The 14,921-nt window shown below is 29.9% G+C and overlaps 1 protein-coding gene across 1 annotated transcript; it reads right to left on the bottom strand.

The window, feature by feature from the left end:
- Nucleotides 1-2,814: 2,814 nt before the first annotated feature.
- Nucleotides 2,815-14,146, bottom strand: LOC134721698 (transcriptional regulator ERG homolog). Its single transcript, XM_063584867.1, has 4 exons — nucleotides 13,836-14,146; nucleotides 13,315-13,368; nucleotides 12,999-13,076; nucleotides 2,815-4,713 (listed from the first exon to the last, which is right to left on the bottom strand). Exons 1-4 carry the CDS (start codon nucleotides 13,903-13,905, stop codon nucleotides 4,166-4,168), a joined length of 750 nt encoding a protein of 249 aa, XP_063440937.1. The 5' UTR covers nucleotides 13,906-14,146; the 3' UTR covers nucleotides 2,815-4,165.
- Between the last annotated feature and the right edge of the window lie 775 nt (nucleotides 14,147-14,921).

The following is a 14,921-nucleotide window of genomic DNA, read 5'->3' as shown; positions in this document are numbered from 1 at the left end:
ATCTTGATTTGGAACAGCAACATAAAGAGTCTAACGGGGTTGGTTAAATATGTCCTCGGCTCTAATGCTCCTCTTTTCTAGACTGTGTTGCAGCACAACATAAAAACAAATTTTAAAAATCAGATAGAAAGAATAATTATATCGTTTCATGTACGCCCAAAAGACAGAAGGTACATATCTTTCAGTACTTTGAATTCTAATGTTATAGTCTGCTCTCGAATTATGTGATCCGAATTAAGATCAACAAGAGAAAAGGCATCATTATAGTTTTGATACTACATACTTATATTTAGGTAATCGAATTTGTACAATCAAAAAGGAGGTAACACCGTACACTTTGTTTGCTACATTAACGCATTGAAATACAGCAAATTTGTACTGCAGCATTTCAAGCAATTTTAATTCCTTTCAATGAATCTGTAAAAAGGTAAAATAATAAAAATACCGAGCTCTGAGGAAAATTCTATACGGAAAGTGTTCCTTAGAAAATTGCAAAAAAAAAGTCTTAACACATCAAACGAATGAATAACAACTGGTATATTCATGAAAAAGAGATACGTGTTTGTAATTTTCATTGGGGTATTTTTTCTGCAAGAGGAATAATAAAAACACTCAATATGATACTCCTCTCTAGCATACATTCAATTCAAATTGTTATCATTTATTGATAATTTATTTCTGAAAAGATATTTTTGTTTTCTATTATAAACTATCGATATTTGTTTTCATTGTTATTATGTTTTATATTAATATTGCATGTAATAACGTGCTAAAAATTATTTGATACTTAACATTCCTCTATATATCATCGACTTAATTATGTGAGAAACATAGGAATATACCATGAACTGTACTATGTTAAAAATAAATTATACCATCAGACATTCGAAATTTCTGAAAAAGTTTGAAAAACATTAATTTAGATCCTGACGTCTTAAAACTTATATATTGTGTTTAAGTAATTATACCTGAAATAAACTCTATCAAGACATCATGCAGAAAAGCAGTTATTATTGTATTATAATTGTACGATCAAAAATAAGTAGAAGTATCAAAAGCGACGAATCTTTCTGTGTGACGTAGTCAGTATTTTAATGCCATTTTTTACTTTCATTGTTCATAAAACTTTGTTTCTTTGTTCAACATAAATCAATTTTTTTATTTTTTTTATATCTATATTTACTTATTTAAATTTTTAATCACTTATTAAAGTGTTTATTGTAAACATGCAACAGTTCCGAAAGAGAGGGGAAGCTGTTGAATATAATCATATTTTCCTTTCGCCTTGTGTAAGAACACCTTAAACATTAAGGATGCGTGCCAGTTAGTTCCGCTGTAATTTAGTCATAAAATATTATATACAAAGGTGTGACATGGAAATAATGTGTTGGATCTTTTATTCCCTATTGTGTAATGTTACTGATCATAACTGCTGCTTCTGGAAATCCGTTCAGAATCGCTTGGCGGGAGATGTATTCATAACATGAATTTCTTATCTTGTCGACACGCATGGTCTCACTGAAATTGAATATCATGCGGATCACACGTTTCCCCTAGATGAATTGGTGCACAAATTTACAAGACATACTGACGTGAGGTCCAAGGTATTTTATCGCTGCATATTGATGTGAATTGCCATAAGGCAACTTTAACTTTATATGACAGGTTTTAATATATCTAGGAATTTTGATAAAAAAATAGGTAATACTTTATCTAACATTATAACCCAATTAAGGTGGTACCCAACACTTTAACTAAACATAATTTTGCTCGTTTAATTTTCTTGAAATTTTGACAAAGTATTTACCTTGACCCTTTGACAACAATATAAATATTTTTAAAAATTTGAACCCACCGTTTTATCAGAAAAATGACACTGGTTATATAGCAGTTTGACAAACACTTATTTTGATCATTGAGAAGCTTAATATTCCCTTAATAACACAACGTAATTAAAACGTTAAGCTGATTTCACATAGTTATCTCCCTGTAGTCTTAGGTACCACCTTAATATGGTATTCAGTAAATGAACAAATGAATACGAAGATACCAAATATGGGCAAAATGTCAGAGACAGCCAGACAGGATGGCCATAAGCATAACAATCTAATTTTATATATGTCTGTATGTTTCATAAAATGGTTGTATTAGAATGAGATGTTTGAAACTGTCAATTAAGTTTCGAATAAGGTTTCTAAATTTGATACATAACAAAAAGTAATTCGACAATAATGCAGACATATTTTTATATCACATAGATTGGGAACCAATATTAAATGCCCGTTTTGTATTTGTGTTCTAGAAGTATGTGTATCTTCAATAGACACAAACTAGTTTATTCATTTATTTTTTTCCTTTCCTTATGATGCTATATTAATTTTAAAATCCTAGTTGTGTTTTGTTCTAAACTAGATCTTTTTATATGTAATCTAATTATTTTGTATGGTTTCAAGACAAATAAACATTTAGAAAATTACAGAGACTTAAATTATGTAATTTTAACCAAATGTATGAAAGAATAATATTTAACCATGATAAAAATCAAGTTTCCATTCAGTTGAATTATATCAGTGAAATTTTACATCAAAATGTCAATTATTTTATCTGTGTTTAAAAACTACAATTATGTTTTCTGTAAGTAGTGTGCGTGACCTATAATTAGAAAGGTTGCTCTTTTGCATTGAAGATTGAAGAAAAAATCATACATAATTTAGATTTTATATTTACAGTGTGTTGATTTCATAAAAGTTCACACGAGAAAACCCAGACTCCTTATATTTGTTCACCATCTGATAACAAAACGAACACATAAAATACAATAGCATTATTTTATTCAATTAAATGTAGAAATATTAAAATAATATATCTTAGAATTTTACATGACTAAATTACATCATGCTCGTGCTACGGCACGTGCGTATTTAATCATACGAGCAATCGAAAGTACGAATCGGCACTATGTTGATGTTATTTATTCAAATGTTCAATATATTAACGAAATCAATGACGGACGGGGTATGATTAGCTTTTTCATTATGACAGTCTTATTTTGCTATCTGATATGAAGACGAAAATGTATAGTGCAGGTGACAGTTCTTCGGAATTGGAATGAGATCCGTTTTCTCATCAACAATCGTTATCATTATCCAATGTTAATTTCATCATTTAATTTACAGAGTATTAAATGATGCGGTTTCAATAAAGCACACAAGAGATCAAGATTCAGCTCAATCGCAGCTGGTCTCCAAGGAGTATTTTCCAGTCATTTCTGGGTCTTTTATGCGTTTAATAGACTCACTTATCCTTTTATCTCATTAAGATATTATAAAAACCGATGGTTTTTGTCAAAGTGTTATCGTAAAGGCTTAGTTAGAGCGTAATAATGGCAATTCTAGACACTTGAGCAACAATCCATTACCATACATCCTCTCAAATACATCGTTGATCGTATTGATAACATAAGTTTTCTTAACAGACCAGGAATCCAATTTTCTAACTGTCAAGTTTCTTGAACAAAATAAAGTCGATCAAGAAGGAAGAAATTACTGTCGGAATCAACTTTTCTGTCGTTTCCTTCCGCCAAACCGTTGCTGAAAACTGTTGTGAAAAATGAATCCATCTAATACTCCCTGTGAGTTATTCAACCGTGCCTTACATTTCATTTCTACATTAGTAAAGACATTTCCTTGGATTAATTTATCTGCTGCTGCGATTTATTCTTGCTTAGAATCAATAGTCCTATAGACCTTATAAGAAACAGAGATACTGTAGCAACAATCGGTGATTAATTCCATCCCATCCTATTGTTAGCGACATTTACAGAATATGTTATTGTTTCATTGATAGAATATTAAAACCATTCTCAAAAAGATCTGTATCGAATTCTTAAGTCTTTTAAAATGTCACCTTTTGAATCGATAGAATGGCACTTATTCTTTCTTCAAGTTGGTTGATTATCAGATACGACCCATGAAGCCAGATACAAAAAAATGGCGTCAGATTCTTTTTTTTTATTTCCAGACGACCCCAAGGGATCTAGCAGACGACCCTGATCATAAAAACGTGACAAACATAGACTATCACAGACAAAACAGATATATCACCACAGTTGGTAAATATAATCTGAGAAAATACAACCGGAGTCATTTCCATTCTGTGTTTATCTCTACGAATAGTATGAACTCAAGTGTGACGGCATATGACTTGGGTGACTATGTGACATGTGGTGATTTGGAATGTTGGGGTACATGCTGCTACCAGAATAAATGCTGTTACTGTTTGGCCAGTAGTTTGATGGTGAACCGAAAAAGTTTGGTGATTGTGGAATATGTGAATGAGAGTTCATGAAATTAAATCTTGACCCTGTATGGTAACTGGACATTAAAAAGTCTTGTTGGTGATATTTATATGCCGTAGGATCTGCTGACTGTGGTTGCATTGCTTGTGCCAATCCAGCAAAGTCAAATTTATAAGCATATCGCTTGCCATGAACTTTTGTCATAATGTTTTTATCGTAATAATATCTTAAAGCACGGCTAAGTTTGTCATAGTTCATGTTTGGTTTACTTTTTCTCTCGCCCCAACGACGAGCAACTTCATCTGGATCAACTAATTTGAATTCTCCGTTGGTGCCTTCCCATGTTATATAGTTTGCAAGACTACTGTCGGACAGAAGTTCTAATAGAAATTGCCACAGCTGGATTTGTCCACTCCCTGAAACGAAAAAATAAAAACAAATAAAAAAACATATTGAAAACAGTCTCTCTTATATTCATGGTATGATATATGAATTACTCTAAATTGTATGTAAATGAAATGTATAAAAAGATAAATATTCCGTAGTACAAATACATACAATTTCGATTTTTTATTTGCAGCATTTCATAAAACATTATTGTGTCATGCTTATTTTATTTTATCATATGTATTTCCATTTTTCAATTATGTTTTATAACAATAACAAAAACTTAAAAGTTGTTCAGACATTCCGTATTTGAGTAACAACCACAATGTGGTAAACACAGTGTTTTGACCATACCTTTCGTAATAATTTATTTTATTTGGTATGTTGTATTTTGTTTGATCGTTTAAAGATATGGTATGTGATTACCTTTTTGTTTTAATTTTACCTTGAGTTTTATATCTTCTCAAATAATTTAAAACATTACAACATTGGTTAATTGCTGTTTGTTATGCTTTGTGACCTTTTTATGATACACCAGCAATAGTCTAAATTCAAAAGTCTTAAAAACCAGAAAGAATTTAAAATATTTAAGTCTTTGACAACGTATAATGAGTGATAATTCTGGTTAAGACAACAATAGCATTTGTTCATTTTACATTCTCGCAGTTGAACAATGCTATATTTCCCTTTTTAAAATGTTATCTCCATTTGCAATAAACATAATTTTAAAATGAATAGACTAATTGATATTTAAAACAATAAAATAAGTTTACCCTATATTTTTAAGACTGTGTCTCCTTATCGACACCGACATATCAGACCTTGCACATTTTTAAATTGATGCGGTTCCCGCGGTTTTTGTTTTTACCTTGATTTTGTATCTTCATGATAATTTAGGAGATTTGAGTATCGGCAAATTTCTGTTTCCTCAAATATATAATTATTAGAATATTGAATGATTATTGTACTCTAAGTTTTAGTGCACGTTTAATCTGTATGACTTTTCATTTGTTTTAGAAACTACGCAAGGAACATGAAAACAGAATGGTTACATTTTGATGTTGCGTCGTTTGTTTTCTCTTATTTTTTTAGTGTAAATTCACATTGCAATAAGACGTGTCACGGTACTTGTCTATCCCAAATTCATGTATTTGGTTTTGATGTTATATTTGTTATTCTCGTGGGATTTTGTCTGATGCTTGGTCCGTTTCTGTGTGTGTTACATTTCAGTGTTGTGTCGTTGTTCTCCTCATATATTTAATGCGTTTCCCTCGGTTTTAGTTTGTTACCCCGATTTTGTTTTTTGTCCATGGATTTATGAGTTTTGAACAGCGGTATACTACTGTTGCCTTTATTTAGAAAGGATGCGATTCATATTCAAATTTCATCATAATATTAGATAAGCGAAAGATAAAAACCCATCCTCGGTGTTGATCCCAGTTTTCTTAACCAGCTAGACACGACCTTAACATAAAAATTACGAACTCGGATCACAAGAACTGTATTGCAATAGCTCGTTATTCTTAATTAACATATATATTTAATATTTCTCCTTTTAACGGTACATGTAGATACAATTGTGTAATATTTTAAGTACTGTCATTAAAACATGAAATGAAACAAAATAAATATGGATTCTCCAAGTACAGTTTTCTTCGCATCATAAGATTTATGTTGCACATATTGCATATATTTATCTTCGCCTTTTATGGTAGAAATAGTGGCTTATTATATAAGTACTGCCACCAAAGCATGAAATGAAACAAAATAAATATTGAACTCATACCTAACGGTGGATTATGTTTTAATTAATAAACTTATTTTTCCTATTTCGATGTAAATATTGTTTATATTATCTACGTCAGCATGTGGCCAGACGTGTTCAGATTTAAGTGCTTTCATTTAACCATATTCTTATTTATATTTGGAAAATCAGACGATTGCTTTATCCGCACGATATTACAATATGTTACAAGATATGTTCATTAAAAGCTAAACCCGGCATTAATCCTACGTATTGATTTAGAAATAATGTAGCTAGTATTAGAACAGTTAAACATTCGTTGATGTGTTAAAAGCATTTGTACATTTACAGGTAAAATTCTTTTCTTGTTGGTGAATACGGAATTGTGACACGCAAAACCAGATGTTCATTTTAACGATATTGACATAAAAATCCGATTTCTGATCTTAACATTCTCCTACTTTGGTGCGGAAACTGTGATTCAGGAATCCAAAATTGCACGCTCAATAGCTTTTGAATAATTTTCTTTAATAATTACGGTACAATTTCATTATGCCGAAAGAAAACTGAATAAGGATTAAATATAGGAAATTATCATCGGATAATGAAATTGGGTATTTAAAAACGTGTTTTATTTTTCATTTAACAGAAGCCTAGTTCCGTTTCCATGGTTTCTCCGGATATTTGTAAAATAATTGTTTTAATTCAGCTTGAGGTGAAAATTTTCATGCTAAATGTGTGATCAAAAGCAAAATCAAAACAGTATGAATAGTAAAAGCTTCTTTCATTTAAAGTATTTTATACAAATATGAGGTATACGAATTCTATCTAATTGATAGCAATTTTGAGAATGAACAAAATGTCAAAACATTATTTAATTGTAAAAAATGGTTCTCAAAATCATTTCCTTAACACACTAATGACATGAAAAAAATTGAAGCTAGTGTTTAATCTAATCCAAAGATACCAGGCTATGTAATTTTAAAGTATACAACCGCGAGTTCCGTCTGCGCAAGACTCATTGCAGCGATGATCGAACCAAATCATTTGTCTACATACAGTAGGGTTTTTTTTAAATACAACGAATCAAAGTATATAAAAATATTGTCAAGTCCAAAAGTGTTTGGGATTTTTTTCGATTTAAAAATAATCTATTGAATTGTTGAGGATAACTTATATCACAAAATGAATGTAATGAAAATTTCATTTTACAAATTTAATAACACCATCTTTATTTTTCAAAAACAAAGGAGTAGGTCCGGTAAGGACCGATTTTTGCCTCAAATTTCAGGTTCATCTGACGAATGAAGTTGACCACTTTTTAAACACTTAAGTGTTTATTATATTTGATTCAATAAATATATGTGAAAGATTTTAACTAATTTAGTCATTAAAAACGCATCGATTCAAGCTCAAATATGAAAAATCTACCAAATATGCTGAAAAATGTCACTTTTAAGATGGTTTTTGTCAAAAATGAAAGTGACCGCATCCGTGTTCATCCTCAACCTTTATACATGTTATGTATTATCATTAAATACAACTTACATTTAAATATTTTGAATGAACACTTTCGTTTTACACGGAAACCGTCTAAAATTTAACCAAAATGCTAGAATTGTGAAGATTTCATTAATTTAGCATGACTTAATGGTGCTAGTACTCGATATATGCTCATCGTATTGTCAAACACAGCCCATATTTAAGAAGCAGAAGCATTCTACTGTCCAATAAATAACTAAAAGTATACATTTTAACAATTTTGTAAAACTGCTATATGTTGGGGCCAAAAAGGGGTCTTACTGGACCTACTCCTTTGAGAACTTAATTCATTTTTTTAAGACAATCTTCGTATTGCGCATCACATATATATTTTCTCATTAAGTTGTGAAAGAGAAATGTTTCCAAATGTCAAACACATCATATTGCAGATTGAGCACCACTATTTAAAATAAAACATATCACAAGTCCGGAATATGACAGTTGTTATTCATTCGTTTAATTTGTTTGATGTGTTTGAGGTTTTTATTTGTCATTTTATTACGAGCTATATGTTTTGTATTCTCGTGGGAGCCAATGCCAAAAAAAAATGCTAAAATAATAAATAAAAAAATTCCTCCAATTCTTACACAAAAAAAGTAGAAAGATACATTTTTTAGTTTAAAAAATGTTTCCTGAGGTCAGCATTATCTTATTCCAATGTTTCCGTCCAATACTCTCCACTTCTTAGTCGTTCTTAAATAAGGACGCTTGTGTTAATATATATATATATATGTATGTGATTATGCTTCATAGACATGCACTTTTTACCCTAAAAGTGTAATGTTTTATTTTAAAACTGTAAACCTCGTTTCTGAACCCTTTTTTTTCATTGTAAACGTGTCTAATAAATTTTGTGTTAAAATTGTAGGAAATTTAAATTAAAAAGATTAAAAGGCATAATTCCACAACTTATATAATCATTTAAAACACCTTTATGTCAATTAAAAATAACATTCAGAAACAACAATAGGAGTTGTAAACATTAGCTATCTATTGCACTAGCTGTATTAAACTTCTCAATGAAATATTAAAATGCCTTAATCTGGAATGGAGGAAACTGACAATGTGTGAACACATTACGTGCGACACCGTAGTAAATTCGGGCATTCTTGAGAAAGATCACTACCTTAGTCATATGCCTTTCTTTAAATGTCTGAATGTTTTTTTGACATTTTGATTGTTAACGGAATTGTGAAGGATCTTTGGTAGTCTTCGTCAATTATATTTTCTACTTATATTTCTAAAGTCAAGAGCTTAACATATGGTATAGAAAATGTCGTATTTTTTACTGTCCCTTTGGTATCTTTCGTCCCTCTTTTATTATATTTTTTAAAATAAAATAACAAATCTACCGAATTCCAAGGAAAATTCAAATCAGAAAATTCTTCATCAAATGGCAAATTCAAAACTCAAAAACATTAAACGAATAGAAAAGAACTACCATAAGCTTTATGTCATTGGGTTACTCTTTCATAATCGTGTTCATCTCATTTCATTCATTGACTTTATATTCGGTGCATTTTTGTGCTAAGGTTTAAAATACACAACTGGTGACGTTAAACATAGACAGGCTCCCGGAACACTTTTTGAGAGTAACGACCAAATCGAGTCAAGGACCTATGAATAGATTAATGCAAAAATAAATCGCTTTTTTATGGTATATTTTGTTAACCGTTTGTGTAACGGGGTCTTCTTCGCTTTTAGCAATATGATCTAAAGATTTCCGATCATGGTTCGAATCATGAATAACCCTATTCATTCTTTTCAAGATGATATTTTAATTGTATGTCAAAAGAAAAATAAACATTGCCTAATGTATTATTAGTTACATAGTGTGTTAGTGACCTAATATGATATATACAGGGTCAGTAAATTCCATATGGGGTGAGAGCGAAGCTCGAACCCCATATGGAATTTACTTACCCTGTATATATCATATTAGGTCACTAGCACACTATGTAACGAATTTATCTTACCGACTATCTTTAAGTGTTGAATTTAGACTAAAGTTGTCTTATTTGCTTTCATAACACATCTCCTTATTTCTGTATTAAAGTGTTCAGGTGTTCAATTTTAAGAACCTACTTCAATTGATATGCACTAAAAAAACTAATGTAAACGATAGATATTTATGATAAACAACCTTGATATAACAATATTAAAAAGAACTTTCAATATTTGAAATAATCAAACAGTGCCTAAGTCGCAAATTCACTACTAACTTCATATTGAAATAAGCCCCGCCTCCCTACTAACCTAATATTGAATATACACGGTCTCCACGAGGTCGCTTTTAACCAATCATATTCCTAGAAATGTATAGGAGGTAAGATAAATATCTTTAACTTACACTCTGTATATTATATTTTCAAAGACAATTATAATATAGATTGTTCGTTATTCCTAAGAGATTCTAGTAGATACATGTCCGTTTAAAATTACACTTAAGTTATTAAGAGGCGTTCAGTTAGCTGTGTAGGATGCATGAATACATGCACGCACTCAGTGTGGACTCGGATGTATAGATACACGCTCCTGTCCGATGCTCCTTATTATCTACATTAATTATATGTCTTTGAATCATACTAATTTTGCTTTTAAAAGCAGCGGAATAAGTCGAAATAAGGAAATTCAATTGCCAATTACATCTTTCAAAAATGGTTTGGAAAATGTTCCCCAAAATTATACAAGGGTCTGTTATAAAAGCTATCCTAGAATCTGTCCTTAGATTTATAGTAGGTATTAATATCTCCGCATTACCATCAAAGTTATCATTAGATCTGCTGCCCTATAATTGTATGCGTTCAGGACAAAATGATGTGAAAAATTGAAAAATATGCAAAAAAAATATAGAATTTTACAAGTATTGATAATTATTAGATTAAAAATTGTAATAATTGTTTGTATATAAAGATAATATATATTAACTATCTACTTAAGTGTACATTCAACATATTATTATTACATGTATATAGCTTATGGATAACATATGGAGCCCATTAAATAAGTAAATATATCAAAGAATATTACCAGTTACTGAATGATAAATAATGTTTTATAAAGGGGAGGAATCTTTTTCCCTAGCCGCCTGTTTGGGAAAAAAAGTAAAATATTCCCCTAATGTCTATGTTGCGGTCATAATGAACTTTACTTAATTATGTCACCCAAATAGTCCGGTGGAATATAATAGTCCCTAAACAGACTGTTTCTACTTCAACTATTTGTTCTTTTTCCTTAAGGCGGCGGTCGTAATTGTTTACAAATTAATAGTTATAGAAGGTATCCTTCAGTTAGGACAATGCTCATCTAAATATACCGAAACTTATGCCGTGAACTCAGGACGATTCCTATGACTTATCTAAGTTACGAAAGGTTTGATAAACCCACATAGGACAAACATATACCCTTATAGACGATCTTAATATATGTCGTAATCCCAAAAGCGCTTCGATAAGCAGATCCCATGCGTATATGATTATTATTTTTTCTATACATAAATAGAGTTTTGTACAGGGCTTATTTACTATTCTAAAAAAAAATGCAATTTACACATAACAGGTTATTAATTTGTAGTACAAGGGCCATGATGAAATATGTAATAAACATAGCAAGGTTCAATGCTCAAATCAAGCAAAATGAACCAAGTTGAACCACTATCAATAAATTTATTAGATAATATCTGTGTTTTGTCTGTAATATTTTGTTACCTATACTATATCGTATATTTGAACCGTTAGAAATTCCAAGGACTCGTTGACATTTTTTTTTATCTTTTACAAATGATAAAGACAGACGACAAATAGCTCTTGACCATTAAGAAATATTAAGAAAATACTATAATCATTAAAGTTTTTGTCTTTTTTTAAGTGTACTCACTATACCTGAAATATTTGTCGCTGCGTGTACAACAAATAACAAAAAGGTATTCGACATTAACTTTGTTAACATTTACTGCGCATTCAGATAATATATTTTTATGTTTTAATTAGTATATCTAATAATTATAATCAGTATGATAACCTCATTGCCATTTGTCAGGAATATTTATCTTTAATAAACAGGATTTTTTCTTACTACAATTTCAAATATTTCAAAAATACCCTTTCCTCATCAACACTTATTTTCAAACATGAATTTTCAAAAAAATATTAGAACCAGCTCCTACTTAAATGATATATTTAAGAAACAAAATAATACATCATCATATTTCTATGTATAGCATACTTGGTTTAACCTGAAAATCGTTCAAAAGAAAGTCATAGAAAATGACAAAAAAGAGAACTGAACATATTGTTTAACAGCCTAATTTATGTATATCCATCTAAGGAATAGCATTATATATTTGAGAATTATCTGTGTTAACTGCATAGTGGGTTTAACTGGGAGGGTTTATAAGAAAAATAAAATAAACTTTTCAAATATGAAAACAAGAAGATGATCGTTAACGCTCTTAAATTTTCTTCTTCGTTATTGCATCAATATTTTGTCTTTTCAATAATGTTTTGACATAAGAAACGACAGTTATAAAAAAAAAAGGACATTTGTGGCAATTTTATATAATTATCGAGCGAATGAACAAAATACAATTAAAGATATGACATATTTTTTTAACAGAAAAAGAGTAAATAATTTGACGCCTTTATATATACATGTATTTCTATATGAACATACAAACTATATGTATTTTAATATATTGCGAAACAAAATAATCAAAATGTCTCATGAAAGACATTGTAAATGTTCCGTTGGATGACGAAGTCCAGCGTTTGCTGAAATTTCCCCTTTAAATTAATTTTGGAATTCGGTATTTATGTTCATTTTTTTTTAAACCAATTAAGTTCTTAAAAAGATTGGTAGAATTTTTATTTTTTTTACCACAAGCATTAATGATTTATATATTTCTTCAGTAAATAGATATAAGAAGAAATGGTATGAGTGCCAATGAGAAAACTCTCCATCCAAATCACAATTTGTAAAAGTAAATCATTATAGGCCACAGAAAACATATGAATAAAGAAATATTCTTACCTTGCGGTCTCCAGTGAGTATGAGGTGCTTCTAATGTTGGTTTTGATAAGTGTGGAAACGGACTTGTATGTCCGTAATCTGGAAAATAAAGTATTAGATTTGTTAATGCATTTTTACTAGAGTTTATAACTATATAATAAAAATAATAGTTATTCATTATAGGATTAAAGAAATTAAATTAGACTTGTAAACGGTATCGAGTTAAACGTTAAAAGTTACAAATAAAATTGAAGCAAACAAATGAACCCTCAAGAATTCAGAATTTCAATGATAATGTAAACTATGGAATATTAAGGATAAATGAAGACAAACTTACTTGGACTCTGTGGGGTTGACGTTGGTGGCCATGATGCTTTCCCGTACGGAGGATCTGTAATTTAAGCAAATAAAAGTCGTTATTTATGAATTTAAAAATTTAAATGATTTGAAATGGAAAGCTGAAAATAGTGTAAAAAGTTGTCCGCTGTTTGTATTATTAAAGTTGGAGAAGGGTACAACGTTGCACCAAAATTCACAATTTGCTTTTGTATTTCCGAAAAAAAAAAAAAAAAGATAAAATCGTGGTACTTTTTATTGCAGAATGTTTAATATCCTTTTTTATTCACTCTGATTTTGTCACGAGTTGAAAGTCAAATATAAATAGGTAAAAAAATCAATTTACTTTTGTGTTTATTTTCCTCACAAAAGGACGGAAATTAAAGAAATAAACATTGAAATGCTGTTTCCAAATAACATTTAATGAAAACCAAATAAAATTCTGATCAAAGTCTCCAAAAAGGAAACCGATTTCAACGGTTTCTGAACACCGGAAAAAGTAATTTCCCGAAACATACATACCGGGGATCATCATTCCAGTCAAGCCCGGAAAGCTACAAGTCCTATAGTAATCAGGTTTAATTCCCTGCATCGGAACTCTCTTGTAAAAAGAGTACAATAAATAGATTAGATCGGTTTTGTATTTACTTCAAAAGTTCAAATCGACACATCCAATTACTTCGTTTCTGTTCGCGTTTCCGAAATGCGTCGACAACTATTTCCCAAACGGAACTAAGACGGAACTTGTACCACTGCCGGTTACAGCAATGCTTGTTTAAACTTTATAAAGGAAACTCTCATACATGGTTTTTAAATAAGTTCCTGAAAGACCAGAAATAATGTGTACAAAAGCTTTATTGATTTATAGAATTCGATTTTTATACGAAAGTCATGTTTAATCATACAGTAATCAACGTATCCAATCAGAAATTCATTATGTAGGCGTGGTTTACATGATAGGCGTTACCTTGGTATCAATTGCATCTTGTCACGCGCTATCATCAGCTTCAGATACATTCTGCAGACGATTGACATAACAGTAGATTTTCCATTTATTTATCATTTATCACTATAAAAAATCATAATATCTAGGATGATAGTTTATGTTTTAAGGAATAGCTATAAAAAAAAAATAAGGAAAATTCATATCGAAAAAATGTATTTTTGTTAAAACGATTGATAAAGGACGAATAAATATTTCATCAGATTATAGCAGTGATGTATTTTATGTACTTATATTATGGTAACAGTAAATTAGAATATCAATTATATTACATAAAATCTAACATAGCTAATCCCATATAATGGAATGGGTAGATCAGTCAATATTTGAGAAATATAACGATGTTAAATTTTAACTTAAATGTAACGCAGTGGAATTATCGATCAAAAGATTTCATAAAATTTTGTATTTACCTTGTTAATATCAAATATTTAACAATTTGCTTATTTGTTTAACATGAACCTGATTTTTCAAATTTATTTGTCTTTTTTCATTTTATTTTATTTTTTCACATATCAGCGGAAGAAATTACGTTAAATATGAATAAGAAGAGACGTGTTTGAGAGCAGGGTGGGAAAATGATAATTTTTATTTATTCAAATAAA

This window comes from Mytilus trossulus, chromosome 6 (assembly GCF_036588685.1).
Source record: "Mytilus trossulus isolate FHL-02 chromosome 6, PNRI_Mtr1.1.1.hap1, whole genome shotgun sequence".
NCBI classification, from domain to species: domain Eukaryota; kingdom Metazoa; phylum Mollusca; class Bivalvia; order Mytilida; family Mytilidae; genus Mytilus; species Mytilus trossulus.
Note: the sequence above shows the minus strand (reverse complement) of the source record. Positions and strands in the feature narration are given on the sequence as shown.